Below are 15,466 nucleotides of genomic sequence, written 5' to 3'. Positions count from 1 at the left end.
ATGCCACTGTTATGTCAGCTTGCGACGATAGTGACATTTTGTCTTTTCCAGCGGTCTACATTTTGGGCCTATATAAAGAATCATTATTTCATTGAAAAATATAGACAAGGAAATTGAAGAATTGATTGAGAGTTATTGTGCCAAAATATTTACATGGAAAATATTCATCCAAGAGAAACTCATAACACAAAGAGTTGTTGCTCAATTTGTGTTTAAACATTTATTTTTGAATTTTTTTCATTTGCTTATCTAAAGCACTATTGTAAACACTTTCTATTGTAAATATTTTGATATTTGTTTTTTCTCAAGTGACTAAGTGATAGTCTGTATACTTGAAAGGACTAAGGTGTTTTCTATCTCTTAAACGTTTGTTTGTAATCTTTCAAGATTATTGGATTGAGTCCTTTTTGAAGGCGAAATCACCTTGGATGGTAGTTTTCTTGGCTTCTTTCCTTGAAGCTTAAATTTTTGTTGATGATGTTGTTGTTTGCTTCTATGGAAACTGGTTGAACTTTCCTTGTAGTAATTTTGGGTTTGTGTTGATCTCTATGCTTCGCTTGAATTCTTGTTGTCTTTTTATAGTTTTTGTGTGATTTTGATGTTAAGTGTTTGTTTGTTTAAGAGTTTTAGGTTCAATTTTGAGGTTTTCTTTAGAGGTTTAGAGTTAATTTTTTGGTTACTTTGAAATTTTGGATAATAAAAAACAAGAAAATTAGATTACTCAATATTCGGTTAAACTCAATATTTTCAAAAGAATTAAAACGCTTAATCCAATGTTAAGTCAATTTTTTAAAATAAACTTAATTGAATGTAATGAAAAGTTTGATCAATACCAAATATTTTTCACCCGATTTTAAATTAAAGCGCGTAATATTTTTCTTAATAAATGGATTAGACATACGAGGTGAACGTGTATCCTCCTTTTTCCTCGATTATCTGGTAGGCTTGGTCATTTGAATATTCGTGATCCGATTAAAATACAATAATTAAGTGAGTTTAGTTTAATTCCACAAACGGTTGATGAGCGGGATGGACGCATGTCCTACCTTTCTCTCCAATATCCGACTACAAGTTGTATAGCATGGCCATTTAGATATTCACCTTATGTTGAGGGGTTATGACTAAACTCGTCTAACTCCTTTTCAATAACAAATAAACGGACGAAATGGACGTATGTCCTACCTTTTCCTCTAGTGTTAGAATACAAGTTGTATAGCTTGGTGATTTGACATTTTTATCCTCTAAAAGCAAAGTCAACTCATCAAACTATCTTTTTGTCCCTTAGCACGACTCTGAAAACCTTTTCGTAAACGAGTATGATTTATCCATTTTGACGAGAAACAAACTAACGCTTCAGCCTCCAAGACCGAGCAACAAGCAATGTTCAACCGCTCAATCTGATTTAAGCATCACTCTTTAAAAAAAACCAACAAATTCTTGGTTTTCTACCACGAACTACAAGGCTCTAATTTTCCCATTGCACTTAAGAATATATAGGCACAGGATTTTGAAATTTCGGCGAGCACAATAATAAAAAACCTAAATTTTCTTTCTTTCTTTTCTTTTCGCATAATAATTAGAAGATTGCAAATAAACATCACGCTAACACGCATTCGCGAACCTAACTAAATGGGTCATGTTGAGTATAACGGATGTGAGATGTGCTAATTGTAATACCCTAGACTACTTTCAGGAAACTTAAAAATTGGCCACTAAAACATTTATAGTAACAGATTTAGCGACCATTACTTTTCGGTTGAAAAAGTGCTAGACGCTAAGCTTTTGTGAAGGATTTAGTGACCAAAATTAAGAGACCGAATTTGTGACTGGTTTTAGTGTTCTTTTTTGAAAAATAAAATTAAAAGTTATAATACCTAGAAATCAAACTCATGACCTCCGCATATCTTAATAAGACCTTGCCACTACACCAACATATATCTATTATTATATTTTATATTTAAACATATATACATATATTTTAATATAAATATATTATTTGTTAAAACAATAAAAAAGATGAAACTTTTTTGCAAAAATTAAAAAATTGAAAGAGAATTAAAATCTTTAAAAAAAATGGAAAGAAAATAGTAACATAATAAAGAGAATTAATAATAGAAAAAGAAAACAAAAAATATTAGTGATCGAAATTCGGTCTCTAATTTTTATATATAAATTGAATTGTATATAAAAATATTTTTTTCGTGACCGAATAGGTGGTCACAACATTTAGGTCTCTAAATCGATGGATGATTTATTTTAGTGACCGATTTTGTAATCTCTAAAAATTGACTCACGAATATCAAATTTTGGTGGCTAATTCGGTCACTACAGTGACAGAAATTTTTTGGTCACTAAAAATAAATTTTCTAGTAGTGATAATGAGACACTTTTGAGGCCGAAGAGGGCGGTGAGTGGTCGCCGAATTCACATTGGAATGAGAAGAATCCTGAGGCTGAGCAGGTATGAGACTGCATGGTTGAAGGAAGGCTTATAAGGGTTGATTGGTACTACCTATACCAACAAGATGCATCTTCTTTTCGGTATCCTAACGGATAAGAAATCCATAGTTAAATGTGCTTGACTTGGAGTAGTATTTGGATGGGTTACCTTCTAGGAAGTTTCCCAAAAAGCGTGTGAGTGGGGGCAAATCATGCTGAAAAAACTCGTGTTGCTTTGTGAGGTCAGTCAGTAATTGTGAAAGCAGTATGGGGCGTTACACTAATACCTTTCCCCTTTCATAACTGAGTCCCGAATATGATCTGGTTGTGACAACCGTTTTCTTTTATTTCGTAGATTTTATTGATATTTTCCCTTTCCTTTGGAAAAAATAAAGTTTGGTGGCGACTATATTGTATTTCGAGTGTTTCTTACGCTTGGGTATTTTTTGTGTCGCGATGGGAAGACCAAGTTTTCCCTTTATCATCATTTATTGGTAGTTGAACCAATGCAAAGTTATTCCTATAGCTCTGTAACTCTAGGCCCAAGAAAGCCTCTATAAATACCTCAGTCTTAGGACCAAAGGAGGGTCTCCAATTTTCTCAAAAACATATGTACAAAGCTTTTCACCACTTTGCGTTAGCTGGCCCTACGTATCATCCAAATATCCATATCTAAAATAACCCTACATGTACAAGGCTACCTTATTATACTTTTTTAGCAAGAACACAAGCTATTAGAATTCTCCTTAATATGTTGTACATAAATACATTTTCTCCTTAATATGTTGTACATAAATACATTGAATGCTTTCAAATGTATGTTTAAAGTACCTTATTAAATGGTTTTTTAAATGAAGAAGTATATGTTCATCAAACTCTTGGTATTAGGGGCTTAACTAATCCAAATCATATTTTTAAACTCACAAAGGCTTTGTATTGTCTGAAACAAGCTCCTTGGGCTTGGTATGAAAGACTAAGTATATTTCTCATTAAAAATAATTTCTCTAGAGGATAAATTGAAGCAATGTTATTTTAAAAAACACATAAAATGATCATTCAACCGTTCATGTATATGCAAATGACATTATCTTTGGTTCAAAAAACGAGCAAATGTGTGAGGACTTTCAAACCTCATAGAAATAAAATTTGAGATGATCATGATGAGAGAACTTATATATTTTTTGGATTAAAAAAACAACATGAGGATGGTTTTTTTTATGTCACGATAAATATATCAAGGATCTTCTGGAAAAAATACAACATGAATGAAGAAAAAATGATGGTAACTCATGTATATCCTTCATCTAATCTTAATAAAGAACCTTCATCTAGTCTTAACAAAGATGAAAAATGGAATATCGATGTCGCAACGGATAAAATTGAGATTAAGCTATTGATTAATTTAACTTGCAAAGGCAAGATTCGCCACCGAACTTTATTATTTTCAAATGAAAGGGAAAATATCAATAAAACCCAACAAAAGAAAGGATTTAGATATATAGGTTGGTTATGCAATGAGAAGGTATTAGCACTCATCACATTTGTGGTACTCTAGATGAAACTCTTTAAAATTTGTGTTTTTAGGCTAAAGGGTTAAAATTTGCAAAAGATTGATGAGATAAGAAAAGAATTTTTTTTTTTTGTGCTAGGAAAGATATTGCATCTTATTCCTACATATCCCTTATGTGCAATGGGAAAATTAGAGCATTTGTAGTTCTGCTTAAAAAGAACCACAAAAGTTTGTTTGCTTAGTTTTTATGGAAAGGACATTTCGTCGTCTTCGAGTGGAAAACACCATTTGCCATCCACAAGTATGCGGGAGTGTGTATTTACATCATCTTGATATAAAGAGATTTACTTAGATTTAGTTCACAAGCATGTCTCACATTCAAATGGAAAATATCAACAACTTTTACCTCAACTCTTAGGGGCTAAGGGTTGCATCACTGCAATAATTGAACTAATGTTCTTCCTTTCTGAAAAATACTTTAAAAGAAAAAAAAACAAAGGCACCAAAAGAAGTTTGATGAGTTTTAATCTTTTTAGGTTTTTGAAAGCGTTTGAATATGCATAAGTGAACTAGCCAAAAGAAGCGTTTAAACACCAAAAGAAGTTTAATTCATATGAAGAGATTATCCAAAAGTGTAAAGATAAAAGAGAAGAAAAATAAAATGTCTCATTATAATGTAACCCAAGAGAAAGCCTTTGTATGTGCAAGTGAACTAGCCACAATATGGAGAAAGCATTTAACATTAGTCAAAATGAGCATTCCTTTCCCTTTAGATTTAGCCAGAAAAAGCAACAGGCAAGTAAGAAAAACATATGATCAGATGAATCCAAAGTCTCATATGAAATTCAAGACCACAAGTGTTTTAGATTAACATTAAGATCACAAAGCATCAGATGAAATCCTAAGTTCAAGCCAAGATACAAAGTTGTCAGGATTAGGGCCGAGTTTTGTTTTGAAGATCATAGATCCATATGAATTCTCAAGGTCTCAGATATAATAAACTGCAAGCAAGGAAAATTTTACCCTAAGTCAATAAGTCCATATAATACTCAAGCTATGGAAAGTAACATCAAGTTCACACAATATTATTAAGAGTTTTTAGAATTTTGTCAAGTAAAGATAAAACAATAAAGACAACTTTGTAAAGATAAAAACAATATTAAGAGTTCACACAATAAAAACAATATTATTAAGTCCATATAAATGTTTTTGGTCTTTGACAAGTAAATATAAAACAATAAAGACAAAAAAGCATAAACCTAATGACAAGTAATAAATGACATGAATGCAAATGGCCTAATGATAAACGGAATTAAATTAAAGGTGCATAAAAGTAAAGTTAGCACAAATATTAGGTCAAGTTAACGGGAATGATGGAATCAACCGAATCGGGACAATTTATTGTTACTCCGTCCGTCCCAAAATAATTGTCACATTTAGGGAAAAATTATCCCAAAATACTTGTCACTTTAAATTACCAAGACAATTTTATATTTAATCTTCCAATTGTACCCTTGTAATACGGTGGGAGAACTGACTTTTTGAAAATATTGCGGATAGCAAGAGTTGCCACCGACTTTTATTTTATCCAATATATAGAAAGGCTAAAAGAACAGAAAAAGTCCTTTAAAAGAGATTGAGTTCGGGGGGTAGGTTATAGAAAGGGAAGGTGTAAGCACCCTTTGTATCCATGGTTATCCATGGGCTCTTAATTGCTTAGCTCACTTTGTTTTCAAAATGTTTGAAGTGTAGTGTGTGAATAATAAAATGTTTGAATAAGAACTTTAGCTTGTAAATAAGCGTAGTCTTTTTTAAAAGATTCTTTGAAAAGAAGTGGGAAAAGATTTTGAATTTTGAATTTGAATTTGAATAGAGCAAGCAATCAGGAGCACCTACCCTAAGTTAGAAAAATTATTCTTTTTAGCTTTTCAGTCTGAAAAGGCTATCCATATCATAAGAGGGTAGGAAGTCTTTTCATTGGATGTTAAGGGTCATCGAAAAATTATCGTTCGCCATAAAACTGTCCCTATCATAAAGAGGGTGGGTAGTCTTTAAGGAAGGATAGAATAGTCATTTAGGCAACAGGCAAGAATACCTTAGCAATGGGACAATCATCTTATTTCTGAGGCAGCATCGAGGGACAAGATCATTTACTGTTAAGGCAACTTCGAAGGGACCTCTCGCTCTTGTACCTTTTAACCTCAAATCTTTACCAAATGTGCTATGTCAATTATTCGAAATAAAATAACATTTGCAAATATATGAGGGCAAATTTTGGGGTATGACAACCCTCTAATAAATACTCTTAATTTATTGTTTTCTCACTTAACATTAATTCTAATTTGAATACACAAATAATTAATCAAGATAATTTGATAAAAATGATATTCTCTCTCTTTCATTTATTACTATTTCTTAATCTATGTGAAATGATCAAATGTGACAAATAATATGGGACGGAGAGAGTATATTAAGCAATCGTAACTGTACTTAAGTTATGTAGAAGTAGCACTGTTTATCAAAAAAAAAGTAGAAGTAGCACCTATATGAGATCGGTCAATAGCAATTTATGTGTCATACAAGTAAAAAAAAAAAGAAGAAAAATGATCAAGCACAGAGGCACGGGGATTGGATCATTACTTCAATCAATCTTTTTCATAATACAATGAGATGAAACTTATCATTAATCCAATCCAAAATAATCAAATAATCATTTAATGATAAGTTTGAAATGATGGAAGTTAATTTAATCAAAGTATCAATCCAAAGTTCAAATGAACAAGATGAAACATCAATCAACCATATTTGATCAAGGTCAACAAAAGTCAGACGCAAGCAACCAATTAAATCAAAAGAAAAAGATTTAAAATGTTTTAAAAAGATTTTAAAATAGTTTATAAATAAAAATAAAAGAAAAAATGCAAAATATGCATCAAAACGTCAAATAAAAAGCTAAAAAAAATTAGAAAGTCAGAAATATTTCAAATAAATTTGTCTCAAAAGTTTGACACAAAAATATTTGAAAATGATTAAAATAAAATAGCAAAAAATGCTAAAAATCAAATTAAAATGTTGAAGAAAAAACATATGTGGTAGAAAATAATTTTTATGAAGTATGAAAAAAATGTAGGAAATAAAAATCATTTAAGAGTTATTTTTAATGAATTTTGAACAAAAGGACATTAAAATGGTTTAAAAAAAAGAAAAAGAAATTAAAAACAACAACGGATAACTAGGTGGCGTGTTTTCATTGGCCAAAAGATTCAAATTTGCCTCCACACGCGCAAAGACCTTCGTCTTCAGCCTCCAGCTTCTAATGTCTGCAGATCATGAACTTGTTATTTTAAGCTTAAATATCACACAATGTAGCTTCAACTTACATCATCTTTCACATCTCTCTGCATTGGAGCCATTCATTTACTCCAAACAGAGAAAATTTAATAGAAAAACACAAAGAACCCTAGTTCTTTAAAGTTAAATTAAATGCCTAATATAATAAATAAATGGCAGGTAAGATAGGCCTTTGAATCAGTGAGCCAAGACGAAGAGAGTGGTATTTTGCTTGTTATGAAATGTAACTCGTATCTACCTTTCCCAAGTGAGCTTCAAGGTTTGAAGATGGTGAAATGGTGATGATGCTTGCAGAGTGTTTCAAACTTCTATACTTGTTCAAACAACTTCATATGATGTCGTTGAAGGTTTCTGGGTGGTGATTAGAAAGTTAAAACAAGCTTGAAATGAAGAATCAACTTCTAGTTTTTTGGAGTACCGGGTTGATATTTCTGCAGAGTTTCAGGGGCTATTTAAGCTTGAAAATGAAGGGGAAATGATTTTATATTTATAGTAAAGGGAGTGAGTTCATCATACGTGTCAAATGAGATCCCAATCGTGTGAAATAAGTTGAGAATTTTCTAGATCCAAACCGTGTGAGAAATGGCATGAAACATGTGAGTTTTGAAACAATTCAAGTCGTTTTGTGTAGTGGTGAAATGCGTTTTGTGGCAAGGAGAAAGTTTGCACATGGTTTGGGTGGTCCCAAGTTGAGTTTCATGTGATTGCAAATTATAGGTCACGGTACAAAACAAAGTTTAGGTCACCATGTTCAAACTGAGGCCAAATGGAATATACTCATTCATTTTTTATTTTCTTTGAGTCAAATGTTTCTTTCATGGAGGAGAATCAAATGCAAAAAGAATGAATTCAAAAGCGTACTTGAACTGAAAATGGCAACCTTGCAAAGTTGAGGTCGTGCCACTGAAAATCTGGTTTGGCATTAGGTCAAACATGTCATGAATCTTATTTTGTGCACAAATGGTCTGAAATCCAATACAAAATTTGAGATGCTTCGAGGCTGAATTGATGTTTTACCTCTGAAGCAAAGTTGTAGAGGACATCATGAGGGACATTTGGCCTCAAGAAGTTCCCATAAAAGTTGAAAATTGAGAAAGTTATGTCTTTTGGATCAAATGGTATGCCTTCCTTGATTTTAGGTGAAACACACTTGTACTAACTTGAATTTTTTGATGTTTTCTTGCATTTTAAAGCTCAATGATGGTCAAATGAATACCATATGAATTAAACTTGAATGACCTTTAATTAATCTTGATGATTGCTTAAGAAAATGCATGGAAAAGGCATGAAAATAAACCATGAACCAAACTTGAATCACTTGTGAAAATAAACATCAAACTAGAACGTCTCTTGATCAAATGAAGTTGAATGAAGCTTGAGATGAATATGGCCAAAGATTATAGGTCATGCCTTGAAGAAAAGTCCATTTGACCAAGAGTTGACCACAACTTTGACTACAAGGAACCAAAATCCAAATTTGAAAGCAATGCCTAATCTTTGGGTAAACTTCAACCACTAACCAAGCTAACCAAGTTATTTTGAGCTTTTGAACATCTTTGATCATAAAACTCTCTTGTATCTTTGATTGCCAACCCTAGTTTACACAATAAAAAAAGAAAAACAACATATTTTTGCATTTTGAATAATAGTTAATGAAAGTCATATCAAGAAACAATAGCAAATAAATATGCAAAAAAGAAACACACAGGTGTTTGGTGATCTTCTACTAAAGGCAAACCAAAAGACAGGGGGGATGGAAGAGAACCATGTTTGTGATCTGTTAAAATATATATGAATGATAAGTGAAATCTTCGGAATAAAAATTGAGTCATTATTATACTTAAAATATAGCTAATAGGCGAGACATTGTTTTTTCTGTAGGTTTATGTGTCAGATTTCAAACCTCTCCACAAGGATCACATCTTAGTGTTACTAAATGTATGTTTAGATATCTCGTTGGCACTACTAATCATTGTTTGTAGTAACATTTTGATTTTACAGCCTATTGTAAATTTCTGATGTTGACTATGCTAGAGATAAAATCGAAAGAAAAAGTATAAGTAAAACATAAAACATGAAAAATTAAATAGAACACTGAAATAAAAAATAAAGAACCAACAGGGGAAAGCATATAGATTGCAATCATTAATATTAAATCATTCATTCCACAGTACTTCAATATTTGCCACTTGACTTCAGTCTTAACATTTGGGCAAGATTTTGATTAAATTGATTCAAAACAGAATCATAAATGACTAAACTACTTCACACAAGCTATAGATCACAACACTGATAAGCACTGAATGCATCATTGTAATAGCTAAAGCTTGAACATTGATCAATATTTTCGAGCTGGATGCTGGGTTGGTAACAGTCCAAATCGCTTTTTCAAAAGAATTCTCTGCCTTGAAAATTTGTCATCAGGAGAAAACCGGGCTGCAGTTTCAGGAAAATAAAAGAAAAATCACTTGTAAGTATAGGAAATTGGTGTGAATTCTAAATAAAATTGGACAGTATTTTTCAACAAAAAAAATGTGAAATTAGATTGGCAGTGATTGGTTTCACCTATGCAGAATCAAGGGCGTGCAAAAACAGACATCATAGTTAATATATAAAGTATCAGATGTAAAACTTTAAGAACGATATAAAGTTACATTGATTTAGTGGTATAGATGATTTACGACAGAACATTATAATGCAGTTGATTCAGCGTAACGTGATTTCCGATAAAACATTGTAGTGCTATTTATTCAGTTTAACAATGTTTCACAGTCATGTTTCCTTCCAATTTACATCAAACACAATTTCCTTGCAAGAGATTAACGCAATAGAAAAAGGTCCAGTTTGATTAGCATTTAACTTATAAACACTTAATTAAAAATAATGTTTATGAAATTATAGAAGTGTAAGGACAAGTTAAACCAGACAGGTGCATAAGAATTGAGATACAATGCAGTAACTAATTACAAAGAGAAATGCATAATCTAATTTCAATAAAGTGATAATTACAGAAGATGCCATCGTTGTTGTTGATGGCGGATGGCGGTGAGCCAAAATCCCACCATACCGGTCACTTTGTGGCAACGTTATAGCATATCATGGCGAAAAAAAACACAAAAATGGCCAATATTTACGATTACGGCAAGCTCAAAACCGCCATGAGTATCCGCCATAGCGGCTATGGCACCACTATATAATAACACCACAAGATACTTTTCATAAACACTTTTTAAGAAAATTTTCTAAGCTGGCTCTCGGTGTACTGTGTTAAACAGAGTTCATTGTGCTCCTCCTTATAATTTTCCATGAACAAAAGTTTATTAAAGAACAAAGTTATGAAAAAAATATTTGACTCTTATCCAGTGAGTAGTGAAGTGGATCAGTCTGGTGCTGCAAAAACGGCTGCACCAAAACTGTATCATAAGGTGCATCGATCCCCATTATTATCATTTTTATGATAAAGAACAAATTTATGATACCAGTATGGCAACGACCACAATCACTGTTACAACCGGTACACGGAATCACGATACAGTATAACAGAACAATAGTGAATTAAAAAATAAAGAACAAATAGGAGGAAAAGTACTTAATAATCACTTATTTACTCACATGTATAATATCAATCAATAGGCATCATAATCATACGAAATAAAAGCAATAAATCTAAACTGAGTTTAACAAATTACCAGGATGAGCAGATTGAGTAGCTAACCCAACCGGTGACTCTTTCTGCAAACGAGAATCAAACAAAATAAAGCATCACTTTTTTTTGAAACAAACAATGAATATATGATGATAAAAACATTATAGAGTTTGATTGAAGATTCAACTGGGATAAAATTTACCTTTGTAGTGTAGACTTTGTCACCGTTATCGTTGATGTAAAACTGAAGATACATGATTCACTGAAAACTGAAAACAAGTTACTGCAGAAAAAGTTAAATAAGAAATTAGCAAAGAGTGTGGCGAAGAAAGAAGATCTAGAAACAGAGTTCGGGACAACGAAATTGTTATCGTGAGAAACGAACCTTGTTGAAAAACAGAAGAAAGAAACCCTAAGATGGAGGAGGCGTGGAAAAGAAGGGTTTAGGGTTTTGGTTTTGTGATCTTTGAATTTCAATGTTTAGATGGGTTTGTGGGCTTTGTTTTACGTAATGCGTCTTCAGTGGGTATATTTCGAGAATTCTACTTGCCACCCCAAAATTAACCCTGACACCCCCAAAGGATTGAAAAGATCAAAATACCCGACCAAAATCATTTATTCCATTTTAAGAAATCTGCGGACCAGAAATTTCAAAATTTCCAGTATCTTTATAAATTTTTAAAAATACCAAAAATTTTGAAATTTCCAGTATTTTGTCAAGTACCAGAAATTTTGAAATTTTCGGTAGTTTGTTTTTATTAATTATATTTTTCTTATTTTTCTATTTTTTTCCAGTGAGGCTAGAGGCAGGGATGGTACAGTTGCGGGTCGGGTCATCGGTAGAGCCGAGGCTCGTGCTCGGGCTGATGCTAATAAGGCTGGTACGTCAGTCTTACGTGCTGGGTGCGTTGCTCTGACCGATTCTAACCGGAAACGGAGGGCTGAGGAGGCGCAGACGGGTAGAGGGTTCTGTGCACCTCGGTGCAGGGGTGGTAGAGCTTCCATTACTGTGGACGGACAGGTTGAGGTTGGTGCGGATGCTAGGGTTGAGGTTGTTGCTCGGGAGGATGTTACTAGGGATGGGGATGTTGTTCGGGAGGATGTTGCTAGGGTTGAGTCGGTGGTTGCTAGGGTTGAGTTGGAGGTACATGTTGCTGATGAGGTGGTGGAAATTTAAAAATTACGATATATCGAAAATTTTAAAATTAACTGAATTTCCGGTATTTTTTATTGGAAATTTTTAAATGTATACCAGAAATTTTGTTCGGAGATTCTTTGTTTTTCAATTTTTTATAACAGGGGTGAAATTGGGGGAAAATGGGGGGGGGGGGGTGGCAGGTACATTTTTTGGAGTGGCAAGTTAATTTCTCGTATATTTCATATAGGCCCGCCAGTTTCTTGAAACTTTCTTGCATACCCTCTTTTCGAGCATTTAACTTGTCATCCCCTTAATTATATTTGACACCCTTCTTTTCTGGTGTTTTATAGTAAATACTCATATTAAAATATTGAAAATTTCAAAAATCACATGTGTATACTATAAATTTCAGAAAAACACCGAAAATTTCAAAAAATTACTCAGATTTATCGAAAGAGTTTATTGTTATCGATATTTTAAATTTTTCGGTTCCAAAAATTTCAATTTTTTGTGATAATATACCAGAATTTTTGAAATTTCCGATATTTACTAAAACTTTCCAGAAATTTCCGGTATTATATCAATAAGTTGTTTTCTAGTTTTTTCTTTGATTTTTCTCGAATAACTGAATCGGTAAAAAAGCTACCTGAGTTAATATATACATATAATAACTGTAATACATGGTTCCTAAATTCGTCTTTCTAGTGACTAAAGCGACCCGCATTTTCTAATTCTCATGCTTTTGCATCATCAGTACAATTTTGTATCCAACGGTCAGTAAAGGGAAGCAATTGACAATCAAGTTTCAACTTTACCTAAACCTTGTGATTGTCGTTGACAAAACCAATAACAATTATTTTATGTATGCTCATATACGTGGGTGAAATTAAGGCAAGAGGGGAAAATGAGATGTTAAGACTCATGAAAAGCGAGACAAATATGACACTGTATCTAGAAACAATATGGTAACTCGTATCAAGAATCCTCATCCATTTATCCATACCCTGCACCGCCAAGTGGTCTACTCGTAATCAATTTCTAACTATAGAGACAATGTCATTGAACAACTAGAAAAACAATTGAGAGTGTTGATGAACTTGATCATCTAAATACGTCAGAATCAAAGGCCATGACTTTTCACTCCATCCAAGTAAATATGCAATATAACAGAAACCACAATTCCATCGTCACCAACATCACTAATGTCATCGATGTATAGTTGCAAGAAAGTAAGGAACTGTGATAAGAGTTTATCTATTAGGCTGGAGCTATGCACAATTAAATATAAATCAACATTCCCTAATTGCTTTTAAGATGGACTGGATTTGGGGGCATATAATTTTGTCACCTTCGTGTTTTGACGAAGACTGTATAGATCATTTCATTCTCAAATATTATCCATATATAGTTGTTTTTTTGTTGAAATTCATAAATTTGTCTTTTTGGATTTTCTTGGCTTGGTGGAAAAATTTTATTATCTCTCGGGAAGATATAATATTGAGTTAACTTTTGGTGATGTTGTCATGGTATCATGCACTACTGAATTTTGTTAGTTTCCCCTCTCTCTGTAATAGGAAAGGTAATCTGAACAATTACTATTTATGATTTGAGGAGAACTCTTTCTTGCGGCCACTTGGTCATTTAGAATTAGATCTCCCAGAAGCACCTGAGACTGCAGCGCATCTTCCCCCACTACCTGTCGATCCTTACTCAAGATATGGGCCAAAAGCAGAGATGACTCACTTGTTTATTGCAAATATTTCTATCACCAATTCAATGTGAGGAAAACTTTGATGAGATTCCAAGTGGAACGACATTTGGACGTGAAAGATGTTATGAGATTTGGGGTAAAGCCACGAGTTATGAATATTGTTGAGGTCTTTTATTAAGATAAGGACTTTGGTTGGGACAAGATGTAACACCCCACTTTCCCATTTTATAAAAATACGGTAAAATAATAAAAATTTATCAGAGTTCACAAACAAAAGTGGAATGTCACGTCATTTCAAGCCAAACAGAATATGAAGTCTCAATTACTTCATTATTCATTTCTCATTAATCAATAAAAACAGCGGAAATATTATTTTATTTGAAAATAATCACGGCACAATTGCCAACTTATTCCAAAACTCCACACAAAATCGTGGTCCTCAAATATTTGAATAAAAAACAGATACGTAACAAAATTCAATTAAAAATAACAAATAAAATAATCCCCAAAAACATCCCGTGTTACGTATCAGAGCGACTCGAACTAACAACACGGAAGACTTCCATAATGCTATCCTGGACTTCCACTGCTATTCTTGAGTACCTGCCCATTTCCCATGGTAGGGAAAATATCAGCAGAAAGGGTGAATACTCACATACCATTACAAAAGATATAGGAACAGATATAATAACATAATTCACAGGTCGTGGTTCATGTTCACATAACATCACACTGCATATACAAACTTTATTTATTCAAACATTCACCACAGTATAAATTAACGCATCATTCGCAATATCATAAACAAGTCATCACAGATCCATTCATTTATGCAACTCCACAATGCACATATCACGACACACATGTCCCTCCCAATCACAACTCAACAAACATATAATAATAATAATGACAATGCAATGTGACTCAATGACTTGACACAATGCATGTGGTACCAAAACATCGTGGTTCATAACCACAGTTCCCGTCGGAACTCTCGACCCCTTTTTCATGGTCCAGTGTGACCCCTATTCCATGATCACACCCACGACCCCTGTTTCATGGTCAAGTACGATCCCTATTTCATGACCGCGTCAATTCATGGTTCATTCAATCGAACCCGATTCCTAAAAGAATCTGGATAATTCGCATACACTCCACTAAGCAACGAATTATCTCCACCACGACTCCACAATTGAGTCCGGACCTACTAGGCATCTACCATAGGTTTTCACCTAGCAGTCCCAATGCTATGTTATGCAATGCACAATCAACACAATATGCATAATCACAAATAACAACATGCATATCACACGATCCTCTTGATCACACGTAAGCCACACACTAACCGTAATTCACAAAGAATTACCACAACACAATATGTACATTCATAATAGATAATATGCATATCACACGATCCTCCTGATCACACGTAAGCCACACACTTACCGTAATTCACAAAGAATTACCACAACACAATATGCACATTCATAATAGATAATATGCATTCAACAACAACATACAACAACTACCAATTCATATGACTATCATACAGTCACTACATCATACCACAACTATCCAACACATCACATATACATGTCAAAACCTGCAGCAATCACAATCCACAGCTACAACACACATTCGCACAACCAAACTCAACATTTCACAGTTCAAC

At 33.1% G+C, this 15,466-nt stretch overlaps 1 protein-coding gene across 2 annotated transcripts; it reads right to left on the bottom strand.

Annotated features, from left to right (window-relative positions):
* Positions 1-9,399: 9,399 nt before the first annotated feature.
* LOC131607644 (H/ACA ribonucleoprotein complex subunit 3-like protein) lies at positions 9,400-11,406 on the bottom strand. 2 transcript variants are annotated; one of them, XM_058879622.1, is made up of 4 exons: positions 11,331-11,406; positions 11,148-11,228; positions 10,989-11,031; positions 9,400-9,735 (listed from the first exon to the last, which is right to left on the bottom strand). In XM_058879622.1, exons 2-4 carry the CDS (start codon positions 11,199-11,201, stop codon positions 9,638-9,640), a joined length of 195 nt encoding a protein of 64 aa, XP_058735605.1. In that variant the 5' UTR covers positions 11,202-11,228; positions 11,331-11,406; the 3' UTR covers positions 9,400-9,637. The 2 variants fall into 2 exon arrangements, with proteins under 2 accessions (XP_058735605.1, XP_058735606.1); XM_058879623.1 differs by having other exon boundaries at positions 11,148-11,207; positions 11,331-11,385.
* Between the last annotated feature and the right edge of the window lie 4,060 nt (positions 11,407-15,466).

The sequence above is a fragment of the Vicia villosa genome, linkage group LG5 (genome assembly GCF_029867415.1).
Source record: "Vicia villosa cultivar HV-30 ecotype Madison, WI linkage group LG5, Vvil1.0, whole genome shotgun sequence".
NCBI lineage: Eukaryota > Viridiplantae > Streptophyta > Magnoliopsida > Fabales > Fabaceae > Vicia > Vicia villosa.
This window is presented reverse-complemented; position numbering and strand designations above follow the sequence as displayed.

Excerpts from the sequence above, each read along its gene's own strand:
- LOC131607644 (XM_058879622.1), bottom strand. The coding sequence starts at position 11,201 with ATGTATCTTCAGTTTTACATCAACGATAACGGTGACAAAGTCTACACT. Across the intron at positions 11,032-11,147 it reads ACAAAGTCTACACTACAAAG|AAAGAGTCACCGGTTGGGTT; the intron begins GTAAATTTTATC and ends TCTCGTTTGCAG. Across the intron at positions 9,736-10,988 it reads TACTCAATCTGCTCATCCTG|CCCGGTTTTCTCCTGATGAC; the intron begins GTAATTTGTTAA and ends CTGAAACTGCAG.